General features: G+C 43.8%; 1 protein-coding gene across 6 annotated transcripts in view; it reads right to left on the bottom strand.

Moving 5' to 3' along the window:
- TDRD12 (tudor domain containing 12) overlaps nucleotides 1–25,092 on the bottom strand; it is a 68,001-nt gene that overhangs the window by 30,256 nt on the left and 12,653 nt on the right. For 4 of the 6 annotated variants that reach the window (XM_031034077.2, XM_031034078.2, XM_031034069.2 and 1 more), the window contains exons 4-12: nucleotides 24,595–24,714; nucleotides 21,865–21,920; nucleotides 20,553–20,638; nucleotides 16,259–16,448; nucleotides 15,598–15,690; nucleotides 6,031–6,128; nucleotides 5,380–5,456; nucleotides 2,028–2,108; nucleotides 212–272 (exon numbers count right to left, since the gene is read on the bottom strand). In XM_031034077.2, coding sequence (XP_030889937.2) covers nucleotides 212–272; nucleotides 2,028–2,108; nucleotides 5,380–5,456; nucleotides 6,031–6,128; nucleotides 15,598–15,690; nucleotides 16,259–16,448; nucleotides 20,553–20,638; nucleotides 21,865–21,920; nucleotides 24,595–24,714 — 862 coding nt within the window. The remainder of the gene's footprint in view (nucleotides 1–211; nucleotides 273–2,027; nucleotides 2,109–5,379; nucleotides 5,457–6,030; nucleotides 6,129–15,597; nucleotides 15,691–16,258; nucleotides 16,449–20,552; nucleotides 20,639–21,864; nucleotides 21,921–24,594; nucleotides 24,715–25,092) is intronic. The other 2 variants (XM_031034070.2, XM_031034074.2) reach the window with 2 other exon arrangements.

The following is a 25,092-nucleotide window of genomic DNA, read 5'->3' as shown; positions in this document are numbered from 1 at the left end:
AAATGAAAGGAAGAGCATCTACTATCCCCCACCAAATAATAATTTCTCTAAAGCAGTAATTCACTGAAGAATCTCTAAAAAGGGTGTCTTCAGGGAGAGTCCCCACCTAAGGGGGTTTCTCTTCTAATCTCAAATCCAGACGAGGAAGGAGACGGACTTAAAGAGCAAAGAGCTGTCGTGGATTTTTAATATTTTTGTAGGGCTGTCATACCTGCTGTAGATCAGAGATCCCATCAGTTCTCAAAGGATCAGGATTTAAAAACTGCAACAATCTATAAAACAGTGAAAAGGACAATTTAAAGGAAAAAGGAGTGTTAATATTTCCTCAACTGAGTTATAATTTTAATTCTTCCTTGACAGTTGGCCCCTGAGCCACATGGGTTTGAACCGTGCACACCCACTTATATGCGGATTGTTTACGGTACAGTACTAAAAATGTACTTTCTCTTCCTAATGGTTTTCTTAATAATATTTTCTCTTCTCCAGCTTACGTTATTTTAAGAATACAGTACATGATACATAAGACGTACAAATACATGTTAATCAACTACGTCATCGGTAGGGCTTCTGGTGAACAGCAGGCTATGAGGAATTAAGTCTGGGGGCAGTCACAAGTTATATGCAGACTTTTAACTGTGTGGGAGGTCAGCACTCCGAATGTCCGTGCTGTTCATGGGTCAACTGTACATCCCAAGGCAGAGCTGTGAAATTACTGCTCATCCCGTTTTGTCCTGTTTATTGTGATAAAAGGCCACAGAGGTCGGGTCAGTACGGAACTGGCCCCTGAACCCCGGCCCCCAGGCTGTGGACACAGTGCCACCAATCCCAGGAACACCTGTTCTGACATGAAGAAAGACTGCAGGACCACCGGGTCATCTCACGTTGCTGAGAAACCCGCCACCTCCTCCCTCCTGTGCCGTAATCCGGAACCACTGGCAGAGTCACTGCCATCGCTGAATCAACGGGTTCTAAGTAAAGGGCATTTAGCCCATGAGGAGAGAAGATACCACCTTTTAATACAAAAATAAAAGGCAATAGAGTACCTCGGGGTTGCTTATCAAGTTACAATTTAATGTAATGAAAGTAAGAAATGAGCTGCACGGGTAATGCAAGGTCTCTCATTCCAGGGAAAACCACCAGGTGCAGCCCCATGGCTTTCAGGGAGTAGGGTGGAGGGCTGCCCTGGGAGGAGGGGTCAACACAGCTGCGCTGACAGCCACCCCCAGATCTGTGGGCTGCAGGGGGTGGCCAGGGAGCCCTGTGAGGAGCTCCTGTGGGTGCAAGGGTGTTGCGGGGCCAGAGGGTGGGCTCTGGGAGGCAGGCAGCCCAACCGTGTTGCAGTCAACACCCTCCCCCCAGTCATTCCGGGCCAATCAGTGGACACAGTACGACCCACCCCGTTCTGAACTGTCGTAAATCCCTTGTCACTCTGGCGACTGACTTCAGAGCAGCCACAGTTACTTGGACTATAAGGGTGTTTTTAGGCTGGTATGGTAAGAAATCATAAAAATGAGTATGAGAATGTTTCATGGATTAAACAAGTAGGAAATAAAGTTACTACTCTGTTGTTAACTCTTCAGTGAATACCTTGTGAATCTGACAAGACAGAAATAAAACAAAACAAAACAAAACCCAGTTCCACACTACAAGTAACGAAATAGTTTCTCCAGCAAGTGGAAGACCCCTTTAGCCATCAGAAAACCGGGAAGGCAGCAGATGTAAACCCATAGAAGACCAACAGCCCCAAAGACCAACCGTATCTAATTTGTTTCATAAAATTTCACCAGAAGAATCAGGAAGGGGAGGCAGAAAATGACTATTTACAGCGGAACAAATATTAAAAAAAAAAATCTACCCTAGCGAACAGGAAAAACAATTAACTTCGAAGCCTACAGCAGACATTGTAGGTGTATTTTCCACATGGGAATGCAGGTTTGAAATAAATAATAAAATAATATGTAAATTCTTCCTGCTTATAATTTTATTACAATTATTAAAAAAATGTAGACCAAGGAAATAATTCATACTTCACACAGCCATTCTTCTCATTGTGTTCTTTCTTCTCGGCCAACCTAAGTGGTTTCTCATTTGGCCTCTGACATAAAGCGCTAGAAACCAAAAAACATTGATTAGAATCTCCGAGCCCATTGCCCCAATCCTGAAAATGCCTATATTTTCTGGGAGAAAACTCAGTTAAGTAGCACTGAGGAGTGTGTCGCTCTACATATGCAGATTTATTTCTGTGAGAATGGACACTCTGCCCTCTAAGGATGAAAACCACGTTGAGGTTGCTGGGGCTCACCAAGAGGGCCTAAGCCCTCCATAGCCGGTCTCTCCTCTGACCTCAGCTGGAAACCCCGTGTAAAGCACAGAACTGAAGGGGAGAGAAGTCAAAACCTGCAAACCACCAGAATCATGGAGAATTCCCAGGGATTTTACTCTCCTCTGTCTCCTGGTGTTGGCCTGAGGCTGGCCCCGAACACAGAACTGCATCGCGGATGTGGACACCAAGCACTGAGAGAAACCTTCTATCTCAAGCCAGAGAAGCAGGAAGGGGAGCCACAGGCTAGACAGGTACACTGACTGATTTCCTCTTTTCCCTTTTTCTCTTCTGGCCCTGCCCCATGGGTAGCTCCAGTCATGCAGCTGCAGTGGTGACAGGGGGATGTCACCCACAACTCCCTCTCTCTAGAGGATCTAGGAAATGGACCCCAGGGTCCAAAGATGCGAGGGAAACCTCCATCTTTTTCCCCTCTTGTTTCCACTGCTGTTTCGTTCCACAAGTGGCCCCAATCACACAGACCTGGCATGGCCGTTTCTCCATGAAAAGCCATCTACCTGGACAGAGGCTCAAGGACAGGGAGCATGTAGAAAATGGTCAATGTGAGGAAAATCCTGGAGAAAAGAGAGTGTGCCGGAGAATGACCCAACACAAGTCCCAGGCTCGCCCCAAGCTGAGCATATTCAGAACAGACCCAAAGCGGAGCTGTAGTCACCACCCAAACGAGATGGAGTCTGACACCAGAATGGAGTCACTAGTCAGTGACAAACAAACAACGAAAACACCAAGGCCAACATTGTCCAGAGGATTTGAACAGAAACCAGTCTCACACCATAATATTCAAAATATCCAGAATACAACACACAAAGAATCAGGAAAACCAGATTGACTGTCAAGGGAAAAGATGATCAGCAGGTGCGAACTCCAGGATGGCAGACAAGTGGGAATCATCACATACTTTATTTATTTATTTATTTATTTATTTATTTATTTTTTAAGATTTTATTTATTTATTTGAGACAGAGAGAATGAGAGACAGAGAGCATGAGAGGGAGGAGGGTCAGAGGGAGAAGCAGACTCCCTGCCGAGCAGGGAGCCCGATGCGGGACTCGATCCCGGGACTCCAGGATCATGACCTGAGCTGAAGGCAGTCGCTTAACCAACTGAGCCACCCAGGCGCCCTCATCACATACTTTAAAGCAGCTATTATAACCATGATCCCTGAGAGAGGGAGGGGTGAGCACTCTTGAGTGGAACAATTAAAGTTCTCAGCAAAGAAATACAAACTATAAAAAATACCAAATGAAAATTTTAAAATGGAAAAATACATCAAATAAAATTTCAGCAGGATGGAGATGACAGAAAGCTCAGTTAAGTTAAAGATACATCAGCAGAATTACTAATCTGAAGAATAGCAAGGAAAAAAGGTAAAAAAAAAAAAAAAAAATGAGCCAAGTCTCAGGGGCCTTTCGGACAGTATCAGAAGGTATGATACTTGTCTCATCAGAGTCTCAAAAGGACAGGAGAAAGAGATACGTGCAGACAAACATCTGTACAATAGCAGCTGAATACTCTCCAAATCTGACGTAAGACAAAAATCTACACATGAAGAACCTTAATGAGCACCAAGCATAAGAAACAGGAGAGAAACTACACCAAGGCATATGTAATTAAATTGCTCAAACCAGAAACAAAGAGAAAATCTCAAAAGCATTCAGAGGAGAAAGACATGTTGCAAACAAAGGAACAAAGAAAAAGATGACAGTAGGTTTTGTGTTAGGAATGATGCAGCAAGCAGACAGGACACCAGTATCTTTAAAATACAGAGGAAAAAAGAACTATCAACCTAGAATTCTATACCTAGCAAAAATACCCTTTTTTCAAAAATGAAGCTGAAATAATTTTTCCAGACATACAGACGCTGGAAGAATCCATCACCAGCAGACCCACAATACAATCAACAGTAAAGGCAGTCCTTCAGGGACAAGCATAACGATACCAGATGGCGATATGAATCTACACAGTGAAAAGCACTGACGGGGAGCGCCTGGGTGGCTCAGTCGGTTAAGCCGCTGCCTTCGGCTCAGGTCATGACCCCGGGGTCCTGGGATCGAGCCCCGCATCGGGCTCCCTGCTCAGCAGGAAGCCTGCTTCTCCCTCTGCCTCTCTGCCTACTTGTTCTCTCTCTCTCTCTGTCAAATAAATGAATAAAATCTTTAAAAAAAAAAAAAAAGAAAAGCACTGACGGTAACTATGCAGGTAAACACAGAAGGTATTTTTTTTTCTGTTTATTAAATCTATCGAAAAGACCACTGACCGTTTAGATACAAATGATACTAGAGCCTAGGATGTGTAAAGAACGTATAAATGAAATGTAGGACAACACTAGCACGAAGCCCCGGAGGGGAGGAATGGAGCACATGACTAAGATCTTACACTATTTGTGACACAGTGTAATAATAGTACAACTTTTCTGTGATTTCACAAACATCATGAACCCGCCTCTTGATGTGGACAGGGTTAAGGTCAAAGCCTCGGATATTCCTCCTGAACAGCCAGTCTTTGCCCCCCACCACCTTGTACTGCCTTCTGGCCCACACGTATCAGCCTTTACATCAGGACAATTCCACTGGACCTACCTCACAGAAACAACTTTGTCCAACAAGGTAACACAGAGACTCTAGAGCCACTACCAATTTCTGGTCAGTTGTGCTACTAACCAGTTGTTATATGTTTTTCTTTAAAATTAATATAGGGGGCGCCTGGGTGGCTCAGTTGGTTAAGCGACTGCCTTCGGCTCAGGTCATGATCCTGGAGTCCCAGGATCGAGTCCCGCATCGGGCTCCCTGCTCGGCAGGGAGTCTGCTTCTCCCTCTGGCCCTCCCCCCTCTCATGTGCTCTCTCTCAAATAAATAAATAAAATCTTTAAAAAAAAAAATAAATAAAATAAAATAAAATTAATATAGGTTTAATCAAAATTTCTGGACCACTCTTTATTGAAATTGAATCCTTTCCTATCATCAATCATACAAAACACCATGTAAGACAGTATTACAACTCATGTATCTATTCGATTACACTAAATTTTCAAATCATACCTTGCTGCTGGTGTATCTGGCTCAGCATATATGGTTATCCCCCTCTTTGTTGGCCAGTACATGGAGGATTCAACACACTGTAAAAAAATTTTTTTAGAAAGAATGTGTATGCTAGCAAGATATGTATTCTTATGGAGCTAAAATTCCTTGGGAGTCATTCTCATAAACAACCATCCTAGATCACTGTCAGGCAACACAGACAGGGAGACACAAAGAACTGGATAATGTGGTTATGCCATGGCTACAACCACTAGATTAAAGTGTCCAAGTAGCAAGCAGGTGGCACTTCAGATAATCAGTATTTCAAATGTCCTATAATTATTTCACTTGTCTTGTCCAAGGACTGGAAAGACAGGTTGGACTGGAACTATTAGAGTGTCCCATAATCTCAGGTTTTCACACCCTTGTTAAATGAGCATAAGTACCCAATCCTGCAGAGAAGCCCCTAGGCCAGCAACAAGAGGGAAGCTAGAGTTCTCTTGTTCTTTTGAATTAGAGCCAACACACAAACTATACTTCTTCCTGAAAGACACGACCACGACCAAGGATTTCTTAACAGAAAACATACTTTGGTTCCTAGATTTCAAATGAGAATATTCTAAAATTAACATTGTATGAACTTTATACCTAATGAGCATTTTAAAATACAACCTTATTTACATCTTTCAAAGAGATGCACTGTTGTTTCTTTTCAGACTTTTTTTCAGGTGAACTTCTCAATGAATCCAGATTACATTTTATAGTTTTATCTGCAAAATAAAAAGTGAAAAAGACCTTTCTTAGAAAGTGCTATTGATAGAAAAAGGATTATAAATTTAAAAGTACAATCATAAAAATCTTAATACATGAAATTATTATGGAATAGGGTTTTGAACTAAACTTTACTTGAGGAGATTAAATTTTAAAATCTTGTTTCAAACCTTGTCACACTAAAAGATGTTTAAATAATTCCTTTACTGGCTTACTAGCAATTAAACAATTTATTTTCCCAACTTGGCAGACTATATTTTTCAAAGAGGGCCACACCATGTCTCCCAACATACGCGCTCTTCTTACAATTTGTCATTGACATGTGTCCCACTGAGAGGCGGGCTCTGTATTCCCTTCCCAGGAGCCGGGGGGTGGAGGGGCTTGTAAACAACATGAAAGTGGGGTCATGCGACTTCAAAGCTAGACGGCCAAAGTGCCATGTACTTATGACCTGTCCTCTTGAACGCTGTCAAAACCCAGCCAGCATGCTGGGAAGAAGCTCAAGCAACCCCATGGAAAGGTCACTATAGGAATTTCCCAATCAGCTGCCAGAGATGTCACCGCCTAAGTGTCCATTGAATCCACCTGTTTCCTCACCACCAGCCCTCAGGTCTTCCCAGCTGAGGCCCCAGACACTGTGGAACCGAGACAAATCCTCTGTGTTATGCCCATTCTGAAGTCCCCACCACAGAATCCATACACATTATAAAATGGTTTACACCACTAACCATTATCAAAGGTTTGCTACAAGGCGATCAGAACCAGAATATCAACTATAACTCAGTTTCAGCAATGATTCAGGATCACACCTGTGCATCTCACTTCTTAATACCACAGTAGGTAGAGAAGGCATTAGAAAACAAGCTGGATTTGAATAGCCAGCAGGCAGCAAAATTCTAAAGCAGACTCAAGTATCTTTATTCCTTAGGCCTAGATGTGATTTGGAAAAGTGACAAACACTGTTCAGTGAATATGAATAATCAAGCGAGGTAATTACACTTGGGTAAAAACTGAGGTGTGATGGAAAGTAAAAGAAAAGGAAATCAACCCAGCAATCATTTTTTAGAGTACAACACAAGCAATCCTGGAAAAGTGTTCACACTAAGCATCAATAAGAGCAACACAACTGAAATGACAAGGTACATCTTTTACCTATTAAATAACATAAATCACTAAAATAAATAGTAAATGCTGGAAATGTGAGATGATGGTGTAAACTGGTCTAATCTTTCGTTAAAGTAATTTGGTGCCCAAGCCTGCTTGTCATGGGATCTTTGGGTCTGAAAATACATTCTCTCTTCAGGGTGTGATGTTATAAGCCAAAAATAAAAACTCTGATCTGGATCCAGAAGTGATGGTGATGGACGAAATTTGCTGAGAGAAAATAAATGCCCAAGCAACACAAGCTTTCAAACAAAACCACAAAGTCCATAAATCAATGCCATCATAAATGTTAAAAAAAAAAAAAAAACAGGGGCGCCTGGGTGGCTCAGTCGGTTAAGTGGCTGCCTTCGGCTCAGGTCATGATCCCAGGGTCCTGGGATCGAGCCCCACGTCAGGCTCCCTGCTCGGTGGAGAGCCTGCTTCTTCCTCTCCCTCTCCCTGCTGTTCTGCCTACTTGTGCTCTCTCTCTCTCTGTCAAATAAATAAAATCCTTAAAAAAAACAAACAAACAAAAAAAACAACCCACAAAGGTTTTGTCAGGGAGTAGAGATTCACACCTGAGGAAATGGAGATAAAAGAGCATTTGAGAAGGACTCTAAAATAAATACACTTAAGATATCCAAGAGATAAAAAGGACTCATATTCATGAAACAAAGCAGGTGGATAAAAAAAGATATGCAGACATAAAAAAGAACTTATCAGAACTCTAAGCAGCAAGAAATAGTCATCAAATTGAAAACTCAAAAGAGGAAGTTAATACTAAGTTGGAAGCTAAGAGAAAAGTGGTAATTTAAAGAATTAAAACCTTTCAAAACTAAGTTCAGAGAAATAAAAAGAAAATGCAAAGAAAGCTATGAAAAACAGATCATAAATGAAGAAACACTACATCTAAGAGGAAGGAGGATAAAAAAATTTTTTTTTTCTAAGATTTTATTTATTTATTTGAGAGAGAGAATGAGATAGAGAGAGCATGAGAGGGGGGAGGGTCAGAGGGAGAAGCAGACTCCCTGCCGAGCAGGGAGCCCGATGCGGGACTCGATCCCCGGACTCCAGGATCATGACCTGAGCCGAAGGCAGTCGCTTAACCAACCGAGCCACCCAGGCGCCCAGGAGGATAAAATTTTTAAAAACATTAACATCTAATACTTTTCAGAAATTCAGGTTAGACATGAATTCTACAATTGAAAAATTCCAAGTGTTAACAGAATAAATCTGAACCATCCACTCTTACACACATTGTAAAGAAACAGCAGAATATCAAGGATAAAGAGAAAATCTAAAAAAAAAATCAATAGAACATACTAATTACTTACAAAAGAATAACCAACAGATTGACAAATTAGGAGAAAATGAACTACTATCTCCACTGTTGAAGGAAAATAACTAAGAACCTGGCATACCATATCTGGTTTAACCATTACCAGATGTTAACATCTATTACCCACAATCCCCTTCTGAAAGTACTAAAATAGGTACCTGAGAAAGAAAAAAATAAACCAGCTGGGCAGTAATAATCCTAATAACATTAATAACCTAATTTAAGATGGAGTTGGGAAGCCAGAAGGGGGAGCTCTCAGGCTGTACCACTCCTCACAGCCCTTTGTGGACCCAACAGGAAGAGATGTACCTTGCATTTTCCAACAGGAAGAAGCCTACTCTACTTACCCTAGGAGGAGGAAGGAAGATTTTCTCCTTGCCCAGCAACAGCCCAGCCAATGAGAGACTGTTACAACTCAGCCAATGAAGAGCCACTACACTTTGGACTCCCAGTTTACTTCAATGGACTTTTTGTTGATAACGGCCCCTCCCAATTTCCCCCTTTTCTCTATAAAAGAGCGTTCCTCTCCTTTGTACTCTGCATTCCCACATAGTTTTGCTGTAGCTTGCCTGTCCTGAACTGTAATTCTCTACTATTCCCATATAAACCCATTTGCTGGTAAAATAACTGCCTGTTTTATTTTCAAGGTTGACTATATATATATGCCAACGTGTGCTGATGTATATGTCAAATGAATGACAACGATGCTAGGGACAAGAGGTAGGGATTAGGAATATTTTGTCATCATACTTGTACTACCTGTGAAGTGGTACAGTGTTACCTAAAAGTGGACCTGGATTGGTTGTAAATGCATGTTGTAAACCCTAAAGCAACCACTAAAATAAATGAAAAAGAAGTATAACTGATATGCTAAGAAAGGAAAGAAAACGGAATCATATAAAATGCTTAATTACAACTACAGATGGCAGACAAAGAGTGGAAGATAAAAATAGGAACAAAAAACAAGGGAATGAATAGAAAACAGTAACACATATGGTCAATATTAATCCAACTCCACCAATAGTCACTTTAAATGGCAATGGTCTAAATACACCACAGAGGTTGTCAGAGTGAACAAAAACAAGACCCAACTAGATGCTGTCTACAGGAAACCCACTTTAAGTATAAAGACAGAAATTAAGAGAATGGAGAGAGATACACCATGCTAACACTAATCAAAGAAAGCTGAAGTAGCTATATTAATTTCAGACAAAGTGGACTTCAGAACAAGGAAAATTATGAAGGATAGAGGCATTACATAATGATAAAAGAATCAATTCTCCAAGAAGACCTACTAGTCCTTAAGGTGGATGTGCCTAACAAGAGAGCATCACACTATGGGAGGCAAAAATGGATAGAACTGCAAGGAGAAACAGATGAGTCCACAATGATAGTTGGAGACTTGAACACTCCACTATCAGAAGTGAACAGAGCAAGCAGGCAGGAAATCATAAGGATATAGCTGAGTTCAACACTACCATCAATCTACTGGATGTAACTGAGATCTATAGCCTACTTCACTCAACAGCACAATAAATCTTCTCAAACTCACATGGAACATATACCTAAACAGAATGCACTCTGAACCATAAAACAATATAGGCCATAAAAACACATGAAAATTTTAAAAATAGGGGCGCCTGGGTGGCTCAGTTGGTTAAGCGACTGCCTTCGGCTCAGGTCATGATCCGGGAGTCCCTGGATCGAGTCCCGCATCGGGCTCCCTGCTCGGCAGGAAGTCTGCTTCTCCCTCTGACCCTCCCCCCTCTCATGTGCTTGCTCTCTCTCATTCTCTCTCTCTCAAATAAATAAATAAAATCTTTAAAAAACAAAAAACAAACAAACAAAAAAATTTTAAAAATAGAAACTATACAATGTATACTTTCAGACCATAATGGAATTAAACTAACTCAGAAACAAAAAGATAGCTGGAAAAATCCCCAAATACTGAGAGATTAAACAACACACTTCTAAATAACACTTGGATCAAGAAGAAATCTTGAGAAACTTAAAAATAGTTTAAACTAAATGAAAATTATGACATAGCTTATCAAAATTTGTGGGATATAGTAAAAACAGTATTTGGAAGGCAATTTATAGCATTAAATGTATATATAAGAAAAGAAGATAGATCTCAAGTCAATAATTGGTGAGAGCTATCCTCCTAGCTTGGAAACGGCTGCCTTCTCGTGTATTCTCACATGGAGGAGAGGGAGTGCTCTCATGTCTCTTTCTCTTCTTACAAGGGCTCTTATGACCTCATTTAACCTAATTACCTCTTAAAGACTCTATCTCTAAATACAGTCATACTGGGGGTGTTAGGGCCAGGGCACACAACTCAGTCCACAGCATGATTTTCTTTGAAAAGGATCAATAAAAACAACACGCCTCTAGCCAAGCTAACAAAGAAAAACACAGATGACACAAATTACAAATATCAGAAATGAAAGAATAAACATCACTACAGGTCCTATGGACATTAATCGACAAATAAGAAATACCATGAACAACTCTACGTTCACAAATTTGGTAACCCAGATGAACTGGATCAATTCCTCGAAAGCCACAGTCTGCCAAAACTCACACAACTCAGTCCTCAAACTGGTAGGTGGAGCAGAGAAGAGGGCATCTGATCTGTGCAGGCAGAGGAAGGAACCTTGGTGATGGAGAGCAGGACATGGGAGCCCAAGCAGAGTGAGGTGAGCACTTGGTGGGTGGAAGAGGGGAGAGGCTTGGAGCCAAGTAGGGTGAGGAGGGTGCCTTTGCAAGGGTGGGAGTGAGGGACAACCCTACCTGGGAATGCAGAACCCAAGTGGGGGTGGACCTACGTCTAAGTGAAATGATGGAAAGTGTCCACAGGGCGGCTGTGTGTGTGGCAGGGGGATGGTATCAGCCTGAACTAGGTGAGTGATGGAGGCAGGGGAGGTTTGAGTGGTGTGCTGTCAGCGAATGGAGTGGGGGAGCGCATCTGTGCAGAAAGGGTAGTAATGGCCGTGAAGAACTGGTTACTTACACAAGCAAAGAGTGGTTGCCTATCTAGAAAGACTGACCCCATAAGTATCTATAGTAGGAATAAAGGCAGATAGGAACCTTACAGTCACAGAGGGACATGACAAATTTGGGAAGGCAGAAAGCTAGAATAATCCAGCAGCAGCAGGATCTCAATTCAAGATATTGGTGTCAACTCCTGGTTTCCAGTACAGAGATCACAACAGATATAAAATCTATAGAGATATAAGTGTATATATGAGCACGGATGCACACACACCCAGTCCCCAGCTCTGTCCGCTGAAGGGCCTGGGAGCAACCACCACAACAGAAATGAACACACCCAGCTCCCAGATGTTTCAAAATGCCATTCTCCATTCAAAGGAGCCAGGGGAACTTAGGGAACTGGTTGAACCACTTCAGGGTCTCAGATAGGAATCTATACTGATGTGGATTAATGAGCAAATGAAAAGGAATGATAGCAGCAGCCAACAAAATATTTGCAAGGTGAAGAGTAACTTTCAGTGGAGAAGCCTGGCAGATGCTAATTAATTAAGCGATCAAAGGGATCCTCACCAGTATTGGGACACATCAAAGTTTTATGTCTGCTGGTAAGATGGAATGAGATGAACCCAGTGTCTCTCTTGAGGGATCCCTGCCACAGGTGTGTAAGCTCAATTTCATACAATTGAGACATTCTACTAAGCAGCCAGTCTATAGTCTTTCCAAGTGTCAAGGTCATAAAAGTCAAGGGAAAACTGAGGAACCATTCCAGACTGAAGGAGGAGAGAGAGGCTCGACGGCGGAACACAAGGGATGCTGAGTCGCACTCGCCTGCCATAAAGGAGTCACAGGGAAGAGTGGCTGAACCTGAGGTTTAGGTGATCGCAATGTGTCAATGTCAGTTTTCTGACTTGTATGGCTGTATTGTGAATATTTTTGAGAATATCCTTGTTGCTGGGAAAAACACACTCAAGTATCGGGGAGAGATCCAGTCAGCAACTTATCCTCACATGCTTTAGAAAGAGTTCTCTGCAAAATTCTCCAACGCTTCTGTAAGTCTGTGATTATCCTAAAATAAAAATCTCATTTCGAAAATGGATGTAAGCCCTGTGAAGGCAGACTTGTTTCCTTCCCTGCTGAGCCCCTAGAGCAGTCCTGACATGCACGGGCACTTCCAGAATAGCCGATGAATACATACACATGGCTCAGGGGTGTGTGAGCTAGTCTGTCAGAGAAGTCAAGACAGGGGGGTGCGTGGGTGGCTCAGTCGGTTGAGCATCTGCCTTTGGCTCAGGTCATGATCCCAGGGTCCTGGGATGGAGTCCTGCATGGGGCTCCCTGCTTCTCCCTCTGCCCTGCCCCACCCCCACTCATGCACACTCTCTCTCTCTCAAATGAATAAATAAAATCTTTAAAAAAAAAAAGAAGTCAAGACAGGTCTAGAACTAAGCGATAAGCCTAGAAATGGTAAATTAATTGTAAGGGTTTCAAAATCTGGAGGCAACCACCAAAGTAAAAAGGTAAGGGGAACGATAAAGGTTTACCTCTCGGGAACAGCCTCAGCTAAGGAGAGGCTAGAAAGATTACTTCTCATCACTTTTCACTCCTTCTGTCCTATTTGATTGTTTAACCAAGTATTAACAAAGTATTATGCTTTGATTTAAAAAATGTAAGACAATTTCAAGTACCAAAAAATAATTAAAATACAGTTGAAATACCTTCTTACCATGATTACAAGGAAATCTCTGCTTGGGTAAGTAATACCTAATAATTTTGTTTTCCCATGACAATCAGTTACATCTCACATCGGCTTTCCTTTCTTTTTTTTTTTTTAGATTTTATTTATTTTTTTGACAGAGAGAGACATAGCAAGAGCAGGAACACAAGCAGGGGGAGCGGGAGAGGGAGAAGCAGGCTTCCGGCCGAGCAGGGAGCCCGACGTGGGGCTCGATCCCAGGACCCTGGGATCATGACCTGAGCCGAAGGCAGACGCTTAACGACTGAGCCACCCAGGCGCCCCCGGCTTTCCTTTCTTTTACCATCAACCTTTTCCTTTTCAAAGACATACACAGTGCTGAGGCACTTGGGTGGCTCAGTCGGTTAAGCGGCTGCCTTCGGCTCAGGTCATGATCCTGGGGTCCTGGGATCGAGGCCCACGTCCGGCTCCCTGCTCAGTGGACAGCCTGCTTCTCCCTCTCCCTGCCACTCTGCCTACTTGTGCTCTCTCTCTAGCAAATAAATAAATAAAATCTTTAAAAAAAAAAAAAAAAGACACACACAGTGCATCCTGACACTGACCACGGTAAGGAAAAGTTGGAAACGGTTACTGTCCAGCAACCTGGGGCCACTTAAAAAAAAAAACAACACAAAAATGATGACATATTCATGTGATGGAAAGCTGGGCACTGATTAAACACAACATAAAATGCTTGGTATTTTTCATGCTCCAGTAGAAGTGGGCCCATATTTCTATTCCATGTGTCTTTCTGCCATCAGTAACAGGGGCATGTTTCAGCAGGAACTCTCAGCTGAGATCCCTGCAGGAGGCACGTCAGAACACAGGGTGGGGGCCGCATGTGCCACGTCGGCCACAGGCCATGTCAACTGTGTATGTGAATGGCCCGTTTAATAAAGTCACTGCAATGGGAACAGTGCCTCCCCCCCCGCCCCGGTCACACAGGAGGAGGGACACTAACATCCCATCTGTCTCACGTCAGAGCTCATGTCCTTAAACTCAAGTGATCCTGGACATATCTGACCTACAAAGAAGTTCATCCATATGTTAACTGAAAAACACTACACAGGGGTATGTATAGAATCCAATTTCTGTGAGATAAAAATGTTATGCACAACCCTCACACCTGGAAAACTCTGGAAAGCAAGACTCTCATATTTTAGTAAGTAGCTATTAAAGATGACAGGTTTTTAAAACTTTGATTATCTGTATTTTTCTACAATAAACAACATTATCAAAGTAATTAAACAGAATGCTAACTGTAGAGAGTGACTTCACTGGCGAAAGCTTTAACTTAGCTGAGGTTTACAATGTACGTGCATGAAAAACTCGGTGTACACGCGCAGGACAAAGAGGGGAGTGGTACAGGAATTACCACAGAGGGTGACCAAGAATCAAAGAGGCTGGCAGGTTCCACTCTGGTCCAACAATTCCCACCTGTTATGTTCCTTGGAAATACAGAGTTAAAGACTGGGTATTTCTAACCTCCTAAATGCCTCTTTCTTTTATGTGCCCCCCCGGTTTAAAATAAAAATCACTCACAAATCCATACATACACTCTGAGAACAAATAATAATCACCAGTGTATGGCTGGGCTGAAATAAATCAGCTCTACAAGTAAACAAATGCCTGTTACAGTAAAATCCTCTAAGTAAGGGGGCGCCCGGGGGGCTCAGTCGGTTAAGCATCCAACTCATGATTTCAGCTCAGGTCATGATCTCAGGGTGTGCACAGCACTCTGCGCTCAGCAGGGAGTCTGCTTGGGATTCTCTCCCTCTGTCCCCTGCCCTGGCCAGCTCATGCTCACTCTCTAATACATACATAAATCTTTAAAAAAAAAAAAAAAGTCCTGGGCGCCTGGGTGGCTCAGTTGGTTAAGCGACTGCCTTCGGCTCAGGTCATGATCCTAGAGTCCCGGGATCGAGTCCCGCATCGGGCTCCCTGCTCAGCAAGGAGTCTGCCTCTCCCTCTGACCCTCCCCCCTCTCATGCTCTCTCTATCTCATTCTCTCTCTCAAATAAATAAATAAAATCTTTAAAAAATAAAAATAAAAATAAAAAAATAAAAAATAAATTAAAAAAAAAAAAGTCCTCTAAGAAAGAACTGCAAGGCCAAATTATCTCTGTCAGCATCTGCATCGTAAACTGGTTCCATGAGATTAAGAGAGAGAATTACCACAGCCCTTCTAAACAATGCTTATAATCTGTAGACCACTGAGTGTTCTTTTAAGCTGCCTGTGAAATAAGGCAAGTGAACTTACCCAGATACATAGCAGCTGGCCCAAGGTCACCAACACCACCCTTGGGCTCCGGATGCTGGAGGGACTGAGCCAGAAAAGTTAAACCACGTGAATCTGACAGAAAGAACACAATTCAGGATTACAGAATGAAATAAAACCCAAATGACAAATGCAAAACTCAGTGGCATACTACTTTTTTGCTGGGAGGTCACGGGAGACCTAACTCGGGGCAGGAAAGGAGTGTGAACGATTAATTCAAGGAAAACTGAATTGAGAGAGAAACACTTAAAAAATTGTTTCCACTGTCCACGATGGTCTCCTCTCGTATTTCCCTACTAATAAACAGCTCTTCTTAAAAGGGCCTAAAGTGGTAAATATTTGACCTTGTTTTGGTAACAACTTTAAATTATAAACTTACGGACTTCTGAATATGTAACTCCATGTTAATAAGAAATTGAGAAGTTTTTTCCTGGTCTCATAAAAACAAACTACAGCAGCTCAGGACTTCAAAACCTGTCACAAACTCACCAGGATTAAAATTGAAATATTAGATTTTAATATTTTAATAGTCCAAATCTCTGCCTCCACATGGGGAAAAGTTTGTACAACTTACATCAGTACAATAAGATTCATATAAATAGGACAGTTTAAAAGAAACATGTATTGGTGAGAATCCACTCACTTTCCATTCCTTGCGGATCTTTTCCTTGCAAAAACATTGGCCAAAGAGTAAGCGCTGGATTGAGTTTACTGGAAAAGGATGCTGACTTTATACTCAATCTTGATTTCTCTACAGAATCAACGTTTTTATTCTCCTTGGGTGATATGTAACGAGCGAAGTTCTTCGCAACCAGATCATCATTAACACAGACCTGTACAATTTTCAACATTCCATGAATAAGACAAACAGAGTCAAGCGACTGTTCAGAAAATATCCCAAACTTAACCCCAAATTTCAATCTTCAGAAAAAATTATTTTATAGAACATAATTTTATAGAAACCAATCTCTTAACTTCTGCTCTGGTAACAGAGGACTAGATACTTCTGACCAACCCTCCTGGTAAGAAAAACAATAAGAATCTGTAAAAAATATAAGAAATATCTTCTTGAGCAAAAGCACCGGGGAGCTAACACGACTTTGCTGGGCAAAGATCTGGGGGGATGACAAAGTCAAAGCCCAAATCATAAAAGGAAAAACCTATAAAAATTAAAAATTTAAATTTTAGACTGCATCAAAATTTAAAAATTTCCACTCTTCAAAAGACATTATTAAGAGATGAAGGGCAGGGGGTGCCTGGGAGGTTCAGTCATTAAGCGTCTGCCTTCAGCTCAGGTCATGATCCCAGGGTCCTGGGATCAAGCCCCACATCAGGCTCCCTGCTCAGCAGGAGCCTGCTTCTCCGTCTCCTACTCCCCCTGTTTGTGTTCCCTCTCTCGCTGTGTCTCTGTCAAATAAATAAATAAAATCTTTTTAAAAAAATCTTTTAAAAGAAAAGAAGGGCAATCCACAGAAAGAAAAAATTTTTTAAATCTTATATCTGGATGGACATGTATATAAAGAACTCTCAAAATGCAATAAAAAGATGACAAACAACCCAGTTAAAAAATGGGCAAAATACAATGGAATATTGCTCAGCCATAAAAAGATGAGATTCTTCCATTTGCAACATGAATGGACCTAGAGGGTATTATGCTAAGTGAAATAAGACAGAAAGACAAACACCATATGATTTTACTTACATGTGGAATGTAAAAAAACAAATGAATAAACAAACAAATAGCACAAACAAACCCATAAATACTAAGAACTGATGGAGGCCAGAGTGGGGGGAGGGGGTGCGCAAAAAGGGTGAAGGGGAGAGGGAGACAAAGGCCTTCAGTATGGAATGAGTAAGTCATGGGAATAAAAGGTTCGTCGGGGGCGCCTGGGTGGCTCAGTTGGTTAAGCCACTGCCTTCGGCTCAGGTCATGATCCTGGAGTCCCGGGATCGAGTCCCACATCGGACTCCCTGCTCAGCAGGAGTCTGTTTCTCCCTCTGACCTTCCCCTTCTCATGCTCTCTCTCTCTCTCTCTCATTCTCTCTCTCAAATAAATAAATAAAATCTTTAAAAAAAAAAAAAAAGGTTCGTCGGGAATAGAGTCAATGGTATCGTAATGGTGTTGTGTGGTGAGCACAGCATAAGGTACAGACTCATCAAATCACTCTACTGTACACCTGGAACATCGTACATCAACTATACTTCAATTTAAAAAATTATCCAGGGGCGCCTGGGTGGCTCAGTCGTTAAGCATTTGCCTTTGGCTCAGGTCATGATCCCAGGATCCTGCGATCGAGCCCCACATCGGGCTCCCTGCTCCACAGGAAGCCTGCTTCTCCCTCTCCCACTCCCCCTGCTTGTGTTCCCTCTCTATGTCTCTCTCTGTCAAATAAATAAATAAAATCTTTAAAAAATAATTTAAAAAAAGTTATCCAAAAAATGGGCAAAAGATCTGAATGCACACTTCATCAAAAAAGATATACAGATTGCAGATAGCATATGAAGAGACACTCAACGTCGTAAGTCATTAGAGAAATGCAAAGTTAAGCCACGATTAGATACTTCCACACATCCATCAAAATAACCATCCAAGCACTGAAGAGGACATGAAGGAACTGAGGCTCTCATCCATTGCTGATGGGATTGTACAATAGTTAACGGCTTTGGAAAACCATTTGGCAGTCTATTACTACCTATAATCCCATCCAGATATTTGACTCCTAGGCCCTCACCCAAGAGAAATGAATGTATAGGTTCACAGGAAGAAATGTACATGAATATTCATAGCAGCTTTATTTGTAACAGCCCCAAACTGGCCACAACTCAAATGTCCAAAAGACATGAACAGGTAAATCCACTATATAATATCTGGACAAGAGAAGAGTATTTGACAATAAAAGGGACGACGTGGATATATGCTAAAATAAGTTTGTTGCGTGAAAGAAGCCAGGCCAAAAAGAGAAAACCCTGGCATATCCTTGTGCTTCCTTAGGGAGCTGGAAAAGGATGCCAGGCCCTGTTTTTCTGGCAATAATGACCTCACACATCTGCTCTAAGTTCTCTCTGCTAAGAAGCTTACCCTCTGCACTCCCCCACCATGAAGTATGGCCAGAGAGGGAAACAGACCTACTTGAAAAGCAAGAAGCAGGTCAGTAGAAAAGTTTAAAGATGTTTCACCAGACCAGTCCAATAGCAGCATTTTGTTATTTTTACCAAACTAAAATAAGCAATGAAAAGCCACCGGTGAAACTGACAAAGACGTGGGGGAACCCAAAATGCACCACAAAGACTAACAAATGAACCTTACTGTAAATGAATAACATCAACACAATGAAGAGGGAGGAGAAGAAAAGAACTAACCTAAGTAACTTCAGAATACAGTGTTTTGGCTGCATGCTATTTGCCTTTAGACAAACTTCTTTTTTGGGGTGCCTGGGTGGCTCAGTCGTTAAGCGTCTGCCTTTGGCTCAGGTCAGGATCCCAGGGTCCTCGGATCGAGCCTCGCATCGGGCTCCCTGCTCAGTGGGAAGCCTGCTTCTCCCTCTCCCACTCCCCCTGCTTGTGTTCCTTCTTTCGCTTTGTCTCTCTCTGTCAAATAAATAAATAAAATCTTTGGGGGGGGAAAAAAACTTTCACAGGAATGTGGGTTAGCAATTCTGGAATTACTTTATTTTTTTTTTTTAAAGATTTTTTTTATTTATTTATTTGAGAGAGAGAGAATGAGAGACAGAGAGCACGAGAGGGAAGAGGGCAGAGGGAGAAGCAGACCCCTGCCGAGCAGGGAGCCCGATGCGGGACTCGATCCCGGGACTCCAGGATCATGACCTGAGCCGAAGGCAGTCGCTTAACCAACTGAGCCACCCAGGCGCCCTGGAATTACTTTATTTAAATATTAAGATTAATTGAATTAATTATAATGTAGCTAACAAGAGCAGGTTTCTCACTGTTGGAAACACGTGTCAAGGAACGGGGAGGGCCACAAAGAACCCTGTGAAGCTGGACTGGAATGAGAGGTACCGGAGCTCTTTTTCTGAGAGAGAGAGAGAGAGAATGAGTGTGCACATGTGTGAGCGGGGGAGGGGCAGAGAGAGAGGGAGAGAGAGAATCTTAGGCAGGCTCCAAGCCCAACACACAGCCTGACGTGGGGCTCCATCTCACGGTCCAGACAGATCCACGTACAGACAGACAGATCCAGGCATCGATCCGTGTGCGTGTGGAGTGGTGCACAGACGCGTACTTCCTAACTGTCTGCAGGGAGGACCTACAAGCAGCAACACACCCCAGCAGCAGGAGCACATCTCGTGCCCCGGTCTTGCTATCTCAATACCACTCTTCTTTGAGAAGTGGCTGATTCTAGAGCTGGGCTGGAGAATGACAAAATTAGCCTAGAGCCTCTCGTGGTACCAAAAATAGAAAGTTTCCGGCCATGATGGGGCACACTGAAAGGACACGTAAGCCACTTTGAAGCTGCTGCTAATGGCCAAATCTGGGACAATTTGAACAAGAAAATAATGACAGTAATGTATTCTATCCCCTAGAGTAAAACAAACAGCCAAGAGTCAGCACTAAGATAAATTACTGAACCAATTAATAAATGGGGGAGAAGGGCCAGTTCTTCTTTATAGAATTCCAATTAAAAATGGAGAAGGCCTGGGGCACCTGGGTGGCACAGTCCATTAAGCCTGACTCTTGGTTTCCATGATCTCAGAGTCTTGAGGTCGAGCCCCATGTTGGGCTCTGCACTCAGCATGGAGCCTGCTTGAGATTCTCTCCCTCAGCCCTCCCCTGCCCTCGCTCCAAAAAAACCAAAAGACAAAACCAAAAATTTCCATGCTGTGTGAATGACATTCTTTTCCTTGGTGTTTACTCTGTTTTGTTAAAATAAAAAAACTTAAATAAGAATGAAACATTTTTAAAACACAATTCTTTCACTCACTTTTTCATTTCTTATAGTTGCATAAAGGTAGACCTCAAAAGTATCTTCTTCCACGGCACACAATTTGGCTTCCACCTGGGTGGTTGCTAAATAACATAAATGAAAAAAAAAAATCAGCTGACATTGAAACAATTCCATTCCACCTAGTAATCCGTACTAAGCATCACCCGGAGTCACCATACCGAACGGCGTCCTCCTGGTGGGGTGCGGGGGGGCCGCAAGTGGAGGCCAAGGCTCTCCTGGCCTGGGGTCAGCCGCATACCCTCCATCCCCACCCACAGCTGCTGCTCCTGTCCCCTGCGAACATCTCTCCAGCAGACTTGGCCCTCTTTCTTCCAGTGACTCCCAAATCCCCTTCCCACTCAGTCTTTCACCTGAGTCCATTCCACCCTGCAAACACCCCATCAGTCAGAGCTCTCAGCGACTCAGACCCAAGCACCCAAACAGCAGTTCCAGGCACGGGGAGCTTCAGACACCAGGCTCAGTCCTTCACACACTGTTTCACTTCACAGCTGTCGCTGTCATGTACAGGGGAGGAGGCCGGGCTCAGAGAAGGCTGCAGGGAAGCTGCGGAGCAGGATGCAGTCCCAGGCGCTCTGCTTCCTCCACAGCTGTATGTCCCAGCATCCCTCCCCCCTGACATGGGCTCGCAAGGGCCCAGACTCCAAAGCCAGAGGCCCTCCCAGCCTCCCATCTCCCCTGGGGCCCAGCATGTGGCTATTCCTCTGGCCAGACAGCGGGGCAGTGGAGGAGAGGGCCCAGCACCCCAGGCATTTCACACCCGCTTCTCCTCAGAGCAGCCCCGGGCGGCGGGCACAGGGACTTGGCTCCTGCCGGCCAGGGGTCAGGACAGACGGCCCATGAGGCTGCACTTTACCGCCAACGATAGAAAATAAAGAGAGCACGCCATACAGCTGCTCTGAGACAGACTGAACATCTGAAATCGGCAATGATGACGACACTAATCAACATGCACGAGAAAAGTTCAGCTTTCCATCACCTGCTGCTCCGTGAAATGCGCGTACATTTATTTCTGCAGGGCGAAGCTCCCATGCAAACGAAGGGCCCCTCACCCAAAGAGCCCCTTTCTCATTTCAACTCCCAATTACTAACGTCCACATCCACCCCCAAACTTTCAGGGGTGCAGAGTCGCTGTGACATGGGGCAGAAGGAGTCCCAGGTAACAGATGAACCCCTGTGAGGAGGGGCAAACAGCTGAAGGAGCACATCCCAAACCCCCTCGCCAACAGAAAGATAAACCAGCGTGAGTGTCAGTTCAAAGCAGGCTTTAGTGATGATGCACTTGCCTTACCTTTTAGGATGTTCTGGAAGTACTGAATAGCTGCGCTGTCCCACTTCTTGGCAGGTCTGGAACAGTAAACAGATGCAACCTTATCAAATAAAAATCCAAGGCTGGGGAACCAACATCACTTTGTAAGCCATATGCTCAATGTTTCTGACACTACGTGTTGAATGTATGATGCCTGGCCCTGCTTTGGGGGTGACGATCCCAGCCGCACCCTGCAACGGGCTCCTCTTGTCACTGCCGCCGGCACCCAGGGCAGAGACTGAGAACAGGCCCACCCTGGGGCTTCCTGAGCAGCCCGTACCTGCCACCAGGGCATCGTCCTTCCCAGCACCAGCGTCCCCCGGGACCTGGGACCTATCGGTCTCCCCAGCCAGAACACAAGCCCCCCGGGCAGGGATGCTGCGCATGCAGTGTTCAGCACAGGCTGGTATGGAGCGAGGGCTCCGTACAGCCTGGTGAGACCACAGGGCAAGAGAGGCCGGGCGGAGAGCCACCGGCCAGTCGCTCATGGTATCCCCACCCTGCTGACACCTGCCCTCTGTCTCCCACGTTCTACCATCTTGCCCTTCCCTGTGCTCTGGAAAGGAAATTGTAAGAAGAGCTGTGGGCAGTGGAAGATGAAGAGAAACCAGTATTTCGAAGCAAGGAACAAAAATAACTAAGAAAGGGTAGAGTACTATGTTTTATGTTTCTCTGCTGGTTTGATTTCCCAAATCAATGATGGTTTGATTCCACCGTCATCCTCCAAGGGCTGCTTTAAGGATCAAATAAGGTAATGTACATAAAGCACTTAGTCCCACACCTAGGCAAAGGTATTATTTAATTTACTAAAAAAGATATTTAGCACATTACTTCAAGAAAATCACAAAGGGTTACTAAAAGTAAAAAAAAAAAAAAATTAAGACAGCGGTTCTAAAACCATTGCTACACACAAAAAATTTACCTAGTAAGTTTAAAAAAAAATGAAATATAGATTTCTAATATGAAAATGGCCCAAGAGAAAAATCAATCTAGGCTATTCACAGGTAAACCAATCATTCAGTCCATGTGTCTGTCTGTCTCTCTCTCAAACACACACATGAAAAACCACATGAAGAGACACCCAACTTGTAAAGTTAGAAAAACACAAATTAAAACAAAATACCATTTTCACACAGCAAACAAGCAAAAATGAAAAGCTTAATGACAGTCAACGTTGTGTGGAAAAGCAACACTCTGTACCCCAATGATGTGAGTACACATTGCTAGTCCTTCTGGAGGGCCATTTGACAAAATCTATAAACACTGTAACACACATATCGAGACAGACATTCTAGATGAACTGCCCACACAAAGGGACATGCGTCTGCACGGAGGGTGTGCCTACGACTGGGGAAGGTGGTCACGCAGAGGGGGCGAGGATGAGGGGGACTCTGGGGGAGAGCTGGGTGTGGACAGACTGGCAACAGAGTAAGCCCTGGGGGGAGGGTGAGTAGCTGGCTGCTCTGGAAGAGGGACAGGGAAGAGGCAGGGGTTGCTGCTCTGTGGGGGACCCACTTTCCTGGAGTCTCTGAGGTGGTGGTGGTGTTGGGGGGCTGCAGGGACAAGCAGGCTCAGCATCCATTACTGAAGCTTCTGAAGCCGGCCACAGGACGATGTGCTTACCATCTCCAGGGAACAACAGGTGCTGGGGGGAGCAGGGAGTGGAAATGGAAGGTCTCCGTAGATCCCGCGAAAGCATCCACAAGAGGGGTGCCTTCCAAGTTCCAGAAACAAAATGCAACACCACCACGACATGCAAGTTAAGCCAGACTGTGCTATGCCCACAATGTTTCTTCCCGTAACACCACAGTCCTGGGGGTGGGGGTACCGGGAGGGAGAAAGGGGAGGGCTGCCCTAGGACCTCAGGTAGCGCTCAGTCCAGACAGTGGAGAGCGCAGCCATACCCCTGCCACAGCAGTGCCCAGTGCGGGGACCCTGGTGAGTCCTGCACAAACACTGGCAATGTGGCCCAAGACTAGGAAGACAGGGCAAACACGGGGGCGGGGGTGATACGTGCATATGGGCATGCACGTCCACATCTCCACACCATGTTTTATTTGGATTTATCCATATTCTTACGGGAATGCGCAGCGCACAGTGGTCTGCAAACAATCTAGCTGGCTCTCAAGAGAGGAACAGTCACATACAGCAAGTAGCCAGTTATGTTCACCCCAGAAAGTCCAACAGTAGGAGGCCGTACATGTCCTAGCAAAGAGCTTCAGCACACTCTTGGCTTAAATCTACAAATAAGGCAGTAGGTTCTAATTTTCACGAAAGGCTCCACACAAATGAATGTGTATAAAGTACTGAATGAGGTGTGCAAGTTCAGAGCCTGAACAGGTCCCAGAGGATGGGGGGGCGGAGTGGCTAGGGACTGGAGAAAAATGCAATGGACTTTTTTTTTTTAATGCTCCATGATCCTGTATTCCCTCCTTTCTCTTCACAGTTAATTTATTACTTTTTGCAAATTAAAAGAAGTTGCAGAGCGCAGAGCTCGGCAACCCCCCCAAGCCCCCTCGACTGCAGCGTCTGGAAGGGGGGCTGCCCCAGGAGCTCCGCTTAGGGCCAGGTGTGACACACACCAACTCAGATGTCTCCTGAAGAACAGAGGCCACTTAGTGCTTCTCAAGGGCAACAGACTCCACATAAACCTCCTACACTCGATTTCAGACTTTGACTCACGCTTCAGCACCCGTCACCAGCAGTACTTACACAATCTCAGCGCTGTCTCCACAGAAGTCAATGTGTAATGTAACAGGCTTCGTGCAATACAGCCTGAATTTTTTCGCCCGGTAGGGAAGCTGCATAAAAGTTTCTACTGCAACTCGGATGCTTCACAGTGAAACAGAAACAGTTCCGTTACAAAGAAAACTTACATAGAAAACTTACATTCTTTCCGTTTCTAATACAGCCACCAGCAACAGGGAGAGCGGGCTGACCTCTGCCCAAGTGCGGAGAAGGGAGAAGAATCTTATTCTTCTTATGTATAAAAGCATAAAATATATGAAGAGTACATGCATGGATATTCAGAGTATCTTTGGCATTAAAACTTCATGGTGTGGGGGTGGGAAGTATTAGAAAAATCACGTCTAACAAGGCTCCTCAGACTAAGAAACATTAGGAAATGAACAATCCTGTGAAGTCAGTTCTACTTAAGATTTTTAAATTTCAAATTTTAATACACAACCCGAATTTCAGTTTCTGTAAATG

The sequence above is a fragment of the Leptonychotes weddellii genome, chromosome 16, assembly GCF_054177405.1.
Source record: "Leptonychotes weddellii isolate Sample4059 chromosome 16, ASM5417740v2, whole genome shotgun sequence".
Taxonomy (NCBI): Eukaryota; Metazoa; Chordata; class Mammalia; order Carnivora; family Phocidae; genus Leptonychotes; species Leptonychotes weddellii.
This window is presented reverse-complemented; position numbering and strand designations above follow the sequence as displayed.